Source organism: Castanea sativa, chromosome 6, assembly GCF_040712315.1.
Source record: "Castanea sativa cultivar Marrone di Chiusa Pesio chromosome 6, ASM4071231v1".
Classification (NCBI taxonomy): Eukaryota; Viridiplantae; Streptophyta; class Magnoliopsida; order Fagales; family Fagaceae; genus Castanea; species Castanea sativa.
The window spans coordinates 21,370,054-21,378,715 of record NC_134018.1 but is presented as its reverse complement, the minus strand read 5'-3'; the positions used below and the strand labels follow the sequence as shown (position 1 = coordinate 21,378,715).

The following is an 8,662-nucleotide window of genomic DNA, read 5'->3' as shown; positions in this document are numbered from 1 at the left end:
AAACTCAACTTGCCAGGGTCAATTTCTGTCAATGTATGTACAGACCCACCCACATATTCAAGGGTTGGGTCCTCCACAAAACATCCCCCAACATGAATTTCAATGTTAAATGTGAAGTCAACCATCTGCAATTAAAATAAGTAGTTTGTTTACACACTAACATGCATAAAACGATAACAAGCCAAGTGTAATCATTGACAAATAAACTTGATTCTTTCAGGTATACGCATTATATGAACAACCACAGCAGTGCATTAGCTACATCTTAAGCGATTCTACATATAAATAGCAAAATGCACATTTAACATACACCAATTTTGAGAAAATTTAACAAACCCTAACTACGTGGGTGGGTCGCAATAAAAAAATGCCATCAAGAACCCAAATACAGATCAACAACAATCACACATACCTTCCTTAGCTTCGATGTTGCGAAACTTGTGTTTTCTCCCCCTCTAGACACTCCAAACCACGAAAAACTCGTTGATCTCACCACAGGTCTCTCTCTCGAAAAGTTTTTGAGTTTTGGGTGTTTTGATCCGCGTTATGTTGTGTTTTGGGGTTAAAAGGTGTTTTTGTAACTGTTGGGACTGAGGTGGGTTACGGAGATTGACGAAAACATACCACAAGAGAGTTAAGTGATACTTTTCAAACCACGGGTAGACAAAGTGATTTTCTCCCAAACCATAGGTGGGTTATGTGTAATTACCTCGTCATATAAATTATACATTTTGAACTCTTTATTGATAGGCTTTGATTTGCTTTCATGATACACTTAAGTTATATTAAAATATTGTATTGTAGATGAAGATATTGATGAAATTGGCCAACTTGAGTTACAAGTCACAAGTATGAATATTTGTAGTGCTAAATCTACTATCAACGTTGAGTAGTTGAGGTATAATTCTTATAAAATATTTACTTGTTTTTCTTTACTTAAATTGTTATGTTCATTTTTGAAGGTTTTATTTTATATTTAGTTTATCTTTCTATACAATCTAACGTTATTATTATTTTAAATACAACAGGAATTTGTGCACTTAAGATGGTTGATAACTTAACATGGTTCATAACATTTAGATTTGTAATTATTATTATTATTATATTATGTTTTTTTGGTTCTTTTGAGGGAATGATATCATTAGTGAAATTTGAATTTAAAGTATGTAAAGAATTTTAGCCATGCTCAAAAGTCAAAACAATTTAAATTGCAAAGATATGGAAATCTTTATGCTTTTTGGTTTGTATATTTTTTTCCCTTCACATTACATGTATAACATAAAATTGGTAACAAATAGTCTAACTATTTGATTTGTTTCATTCTCTCTAAAAAGTTGGCATTTATTTGTTTTTTTTTTAATTTTTATATGTGAAAATATGGGCCAACTCGAATGACCTAACCCGATCGTTTGCCATCTCTATATTTTAGTACAATTACTATTTGGGGGGGGGGTGTAATTAGTAAATTATATACTTAACCAGTTATGAGCTATGCTTTGTTTGTTTCAGCATTAACGTTTTTTGGAAAATTGTTTGTTTTCTAGAAATCTATCTCATTTTCTGGTGTTTGGAAATGACTTTGAAAATAAGCTTGAGAATTTTTTTTGGTATTTGGTATGCAATTTTTTTATTTTTTATTTCTTGTATAATTCAAAAGATGTGTATTACGTAAACCAATTCATGTAATCAATACCCTTCAAAAAAAAACAAAAACTCATGTAATTAATATAAATAAAACATGTGTATTATACTATTATGTTGAATGTTGAAATATCCAGAATGTAAGTCAAGATAAAATAGGCCCAACCCAAATTGGGCCCACAAATATTTCAACGAAAAAACACAGTGTGTAAATGTAAAAGCACTATAGAGTATAAATAGAAGCCCTTTCTAGTTTGTGCGCTTCTACTTCTTCTCCTTTTAAGACCCAACTCAACACATAATACAAGAAGTTGCGCTTTTCAACGGTCAGCTTTTCTCTCCCTCTCTTTTTTTATTTTTTGGTAAAAATCTCTCTCCCTCTCCCTCTTTTGCTTTCTTGTTCTATGCAGATCTTCTATATATATTTTTTGATTGTTATTATATGCCTTATATTAAACAAAAACATATGAAGCGATGCCTATATCAGTTCTTGTGTTTTGTACATCACAGGACTATGTTGGGGTTTGTGCGTTAGTTCGGTTGTTGTGTCTATGTATGATTTTTTTTTTTTTTTTTGATGCTGTGGGTTTATATTCTTGTTTGGTTGCTTTTTGGAATTTCTTGATTGGTATGCGTTTTGAAATGTTTGATTTTGCCCACCAGTTGCTTGATGAAAAACCCATATGGGGTTCACGCCTCATTGATATATATATTTTTTGGGACCTACAGAAGACCATGTTTACCACCCTGAAAATGGTTGCTTTGTGGAATTGCTTGATTGGTATGTGTTTTGAAATGTTTGATCTTGCCCACCAGTTGTTTGATGAAAAACCCATATGGGGTGCACGCCTCATTGATTTTTTTTTTTTGGGGACCTACAGAAGACCATGTTTACCACCCTGAAAATGGTTTTATTTTTTATTTTTATATATATTTTGTTAATTTCTTCTTCCTAGAGATTTTAAAGAACAAAATAAAATGAGGATGATGGGTTGTGTATGTGTGTGAGAGAGAAAGAGTGACAGATGTATAAAACATGCATTTCTGTGACATTGTAAGGAATGAAATAAAATGAACTGAGGCCATTGTTATGAACGTGGTTGAAATGTTTTTGCATATTTGTTTAGTTTCTTCTACTACTGAAATAGCGCTGCTTAACAAAATTCAAGGCTGGCCTTGTCATCTAAGAATGATGCTCGTTTAAAACTCTAGTGTTTGGGGTTTAGGATGAGGAAATTTAACGCTGACTTTAGTGGAGTTGATGCCTTTAAGCTTGACTGTCAATGATATGAGATGATGCCTTTAAGCTTCCTTGCCTTTACCTTAAAACATAAAGATCATCACAACCGGCAATTTTTTAAACAGATCGAAGGTTAATGTTTGGATCCTTTGATCCTTTTTTTTTTTTTTTTTTTTTTTCCTTTTCATATATAGTTTCATTATGATATGAGTTTGTAAGCCTTTGCATTAAATAATGTGTATTCTGAATTGCATCTACAATAACTTGCAATTACATTCCTTGGTTAAGAGGTTCTATATAATCTTTTTGCTATCTATGGTAGGGATTTTTTTTCCTCGATGTTTTAAACTTTTCTCTTCAAATTGCCAATTTTCATGTGGTGAAACTAAAGAAATGGACAATAGCATCCCCCTTTAATTATTTTTTGATTTACATTTGTATGACTTTGTTATCCAAATATTATTATACACCATTGGACAATCTTTTGATGAGAAATTGCTTTATTGATCTAAAGATTTGGCATCTATAAAGTGTAGCTGGTAAATAAGTATTTTTACACTTAGACAAAATTTATTATTTGATTCTTTTGCACTGTGATAGAACTTGATTTTTGAGATATCAATTGGGGAAGAAAAATTGCATAGAAAAGAAAATTAAATTATGTTACGTCTAGGGTTCAAATTTGTTAAAGTTCTAACAGATATAAAGTAAAAGATCCTTTTTATAATCTTGAGGAGGAGAAAATTAATATGATTTTGTTGCTTCTCTTTGCTTATCAACATCACCTTTGCCATGTGGATATGGAAATCTGGATGTATTATTTTATGTCATATATAGCAGCTGCATCTCTTTCTTAACTTTTGCTCTGTCCTGAACATAATGTATACTCTTCATTTTTTTTGTTGTCTGGCTTTGTCTCTTCAGTATTCTGTATTCCCTGAACGTCTTGTGAGAATGGGTGAGTTGAACATAGAGAATGCTTCCTCTGCCTTAGCTTTGCGAGTTTCACCGCTAAAGCAAGAGTCAGCTGTTACAACTGGTCCAGATACCAAGCCAAAGAAGAAAATCTGCTGTGCTTGCCCTGACACTAAGAAGCTGAGAGATGAATGCATCGTGGAGCATGGTGAAGATGCTTGTGCTAAATGGATAGATGCTCATCGTCAGTGCCTTCGGGCAGAGGGCTTTAATGTTTGAGATTGGTAAAAACATTTGAGACAATAACAATTTTAAAGCTCAAAAAATTGATTTTAGGATTCCACATATGACATACCACATGGAATTTGAAATTTCAGAATAAAGCGAGGAGGGGTTGCTACTCTTGACTGTTATATGTATCCATATTTTCATGATTTGTATTTTCTTGATTTAAAGTGAAAGTGGCTACAATACGAAAATAAGTGAGGATTTAATAGATTGGTATTTCTTTGTCTTATCTATTAATCATTTTTCCCCATTTGTCTTTTTTCTTTTCAATTGATAAGCAGAGGGAAGCTCTGACCGGTGATGATGGCAACTTCCTCAACCTTTATTTCATTGCCGGTTACTAACTTTACTATCAAGCATCATATATTATTTGTCATTGATCAAGTTTTGCAAGACATGCTATTAATGTGGCAGGTCTCTTGGTGTGTATGGAGGATGTTTCTTCACATCTTTATATTGTATTTAAAGCTGAAGCACAGCTTCGTTCTAAAAAAAAAAAAATGGAACTCATAGAATCATATCCCATTGAATGTAGTATTTTATTTTTACTGCATGCCAGATTGATTATCTAATAATAGAATTTTGAGAGAAAAAAAATTAATTGCAATACCATTCCATAAAAATATAAGTGGATGAGACATAGCTCATATATTGGATATTTTTTAGAGAAATAATTTAGGACCAATTATTATTATTATTTTTTTTTTTTTGTGAGCTCAGCTTCTGAATGGATCTGTTGCCACCAATCAAACTTAATGGAGGTAATATCAACTTTTCACCTTTCAATGACATAGTTCTTTGGTGTTCTGGTGATTGTTAAAGTAAACCTGATAACGTTGTCTCCAAGCAATCTTCATATTGGGATGTGGATGTATTGATTCAATAACTTTTTTATTTTTTATTTTTTATTTTTTTAATATATTTTAATTCCTTAAATTCGTGTTCTCTTCTTTTTGTTGAATAAAATAGCAGTTCTAACCGATCGTATTAGCTCTTTATCTAAACTTTTTTTTAGTTACGTTCTGTTTTGAATCTATGATTATCGTATTGTCCTATTTGTGGGAACGCCTATGTGATTCCTTGTGGAAAAATGTACTCTTTCATTTTTTGAGTAACAGTAGGTGCATTAGCATTCAGCATCATCTTCTTCTGCATAGGGTTCTGAGATATCACAATAGAAGGGTGAAAAAAATGTTATATTGTGACCATTAGTTTATTTTATTTTTGATAGGTAGATAAAGAAGAGGTGGGAGTTGTGATTTGAACCACAAACATGAGACATAATAGAAAATACTATTATCATTGAATTATCACTTGATCATTAATTTTACAAAAATGTTATAGACACAACAAATTTAATTTATAACTAATAAGACTGTGATTAGTACATGGACCTTCACATGGATTATAGAACCACTATGAAATCACTTTTATTGATTACAAATTATTACTTGCTACTTGATAATTATAAAATTTGTTGTGGCAATATTAGACTTGCAATTAAGTTTAAGAATAAAGCTAAGAGCACAACAATTTCACAACAATCCTAAATGATAGTTGTTAATAGTAGGTAAAAAAATGATGCTAGCAATAGACCTAAATAATAACTAATAACAATTTACCACCTAGACTTTATTATGATGGATTTATTGTAGTTGTAGCATTAATCTAAGTTAAAACGTACATAAGCATGTGTTGTTTCATTTTCTTTATTCCTCTGTTTTTCTTTTTGGGCCAAAGAAAAAATGATTGCCTTTTGATCATTAAGCGTGTGTTTGGAAGCTGATAATCGACTGGTTTATTGCTTATATAAAGTATTGCTTGCGAATCCCACAAAATGAAAAATAAAAAAAAGCTTTTTAAAAAAAAAAAAAAAACTTAACTTAGCTTAATTGTTTGAAGTGGTATAACTTTTTTGTCCAAAAGTTAGGTAAAGTAGCTGTTTGTGGGTTCTATTTTATATTTTTGTTGCACAAAAATAAACTACTTTTGCTTATTGCGGATCCCACTCTACTTTTATTTTGCTAACAATACTTTCAACAAAAAACAAAAAAAATCAATAAGTATATTTTATTTAGCTTTTTATATTAAAGTATTTTTTTTAGGTGGTCCAAATTAGTTTTCTTCATTCTTTTTTTCGTTTCTTTGTTGAGCCTTATCTTTATTTTTCGAGAAGAACAATTTTCACATCTTCCCTTGTCATTTCAACAATCCAAGGAGAACTTATGAAAAACATGGCAGTGATTATGAGAATTAGGATTTGGTGCAAATATGTATCTAGGTATTGCACCTAATCTCAATCAATGATCATGAATACTTGCGGATTTATTTATGTGATGCTGAGAATCCCTTTTATTATGGTCATGATCATATGGAGTAATGATTAGGTATATGGAGTAATTTTCCTATTATATGGCAAAATCTTTATCCCTTCAAGTCTTCAACAGGTGCAATAATATTGAGCAAATTATTCATTTAATATATATATTGAGCATAAGATTAGAAAGAATATTGGAGCATAACGCGCGTACATAATAGGAAGTCTATTAAATTAACCACAAAGAGCCACAGAGATGGCCATTACAAGATACAACAAATACCATGAAGGAAATACAAACATGACTTTGACTGAGAGACACATATATCTCCATAGCAAATAACAAGCATAAAGTACTGTGATAGAAGACACAAGTTATTCAGCACAAATTACATTATTAATGAAAGTTACACACAGCATATATTCCATATGCATATAGTATATGTTTCTGGAATTGTATGGGCTTAATGACCACAGGTGCAGTTTGTGCAGCTGCAGCTAGCGCCGCACTTGCACTTGCCATCGTGCTCAGCAGCAGGAGCATCCATCACAACAGTGTTGCTGTAGCTGCAAGACAAATATGAGATTCATTAGATATTAGGTGTGAGTTTAGATAAGCAATTGGCTGAAAAGCTACTTGCAAGCAGACATATATAGCTATAAACATGTCTTAACATGCTAATAAAAAATTTATAACTTCGAAAGGATTGGTATTCATATTAAGATGGTTCACAAAACAATATCACTGGATGAGGCTTAATCCTTCTATTTGCATCGTTTTTCTTGGTTTTGTTTTTTTACCTCTCTGCATATATGGCAACAGTCAGCTACAAAGTTTGGACAATTGCTTGTCGAGGTTCTTGATCTTGAGTTAGGATCTGCTTTATCTAATGGCTTTGATGACAGCATGAGAATATGTCTTGTATTTTTTTATTGAAAGATACCAGTTTTTTTTCCGGTCTATATTACATGAAACAAGGGTAATTTAATAGTGATAAGGTATGAATTATATTATTTCATTCACAGTACTTTCAGAGATGATTATTGTTCCTCGAAATCATTGAAATATTTGGAACTAAAACTATCTTGCAATGACCTCTTTCTATATATATATGAATTTGAATATATGAACAAAGAAATAATTTTTTTCCTTGAATATATGATGTCCTTACCTCTTGTCAGTCTCCACGATGACAAGGCCATAGCTGCTTCCCTTCTTCCTGTGATTCCAAATTCATGTTATTTAAATAATTCATGAGCATAAATTACGTATCAAATTCCAAACTCATGCGCATGCAAGAGGTTTGAAAATAAATCAAGTAGCAAGATGTAAGCATTTTTATGCGACTCTAGACACATATGCACAAAATTTAATCAAAACAATCCCCTACTCTTGATAGAAAACTTTGTGAGAAAATATTAAAAAAATCAAGATGAAAAATGCAAGAATAAAGTAATAAAAAAATGTTTCAAATAAAGTTAAAATACCATGTAGAAGCGGCAAACTTGTTCACCACATAAAAAAGATAATAATAACAATTATAACTGTATATGTATATAAAAGCAATATATAAGCATAGTATTATAAGTAGTTGTTAATAATAACAAAATAACGTCAAGATTGATGTCAAAATTCAAGAGAGTTAGAACAAACTTGTTCAATTGCAAACAAATAATAACTACGCAGAAACACAAGCAAAGGATAAAAAAAATACTTACACGCACTGGCTCTTGTCAGCGCAGTCACAGTTGCCACACTTGTCTGACATGGTGATTGAGTTAAGTTTGCAAGAAAAATGAACTTAGAAATTGAAATTGTTTAAAAGCTTGTATTTGATTGCTATATCTATAATCTCTGCAATATGATCCCTATTTATAGAAGCGTAAAGGGCAATGGTTGCAATACCATTGGTGCTATGGTTCCATATGTGGGTCCATTAAACATGTGAAGAGCACACGCCTCCCAAGAATTATCCAAAGGAATCTTTAATGATGTGGCGTGGCGTGGCTTGGCTTGGCCTCTATGCTCCTCTCATGTCAACTTCATTGATTTGATGATTTCTCTTTAGTCTTTTCTAAATAAGAGAGACTTATACAAATTTACAAACTGATATGTATCTTTCTCAGCTGAGAAGATTTTAGCCCTACGCTGTAAGTGATATGAAACGTGGGGTCTAAACAGCGTGGTGAGTGCTCCATTCAAGGTCTATGATGTTACCACACGGCTCTGGCCTTGATTGGAGCATTTTTTGGAGCATATA

At 31.8% G+C, this 8,662-nt stretch overlaps 1 protein-coding gene and 1 long non-coding RNA gene across 3 annotated transcripts; one reads left to right on the top strand and one right to left on the bottom strand.

The window, feature by feature from the left end:
* Positions 1 to 1,871: 1,871 nt before the first annotated feature.
* On the top strand, positions 1,872 to 4,321 carry LOC142638479 (cytochrome c oxidase copper chaperone 1-like). Of its 2 annotated transcripts, none has more exons than XM_075812506.1 (2): positions 1,872 to 1,967; positions 3,806 to 4,321. In XM_075812506.1, exon 2 carries the CDS (start codon positions 3,836 to 3,838, stop codon positions 4,073 to 4,075), a length of 240 nt encoding a protein of 79 aa, XP_075668621.1. In that variant the 5' UTR covers positions 1,872 to 1,967; positions 3,806 to 3,835; the 3' UTR covers positions 4,076 to 4,321. The 2 variants fall into 2 exon arrangements, with proteins under 2 accessions (XP_075668621.1, XP_075668620.1); XM_075812505.1 differs by having other exon boundaries at positions 1,888 to 2,003.
* Positions 4,322 to 6,612: 2,291 nt separating this feature from the next.
* LOC142638126 (uncharacterized) lies at positions 6,613 to 8,310 on the bottom strand. The gene is made up of 3 exons (XR_012844978.1): positions 8,121 to 8,310; positions 7,574 to 7,621; positions 6,613 to 6,968 (listed from the first exon to the last, which is right to left on the bottom strand). It is a non-coding gene; the product is annotated as an uncharacterized LOC142638126 (long non-coding RNA).
* Positions 8,311 to 8,662: the final 352 nt, after the last annotated feature.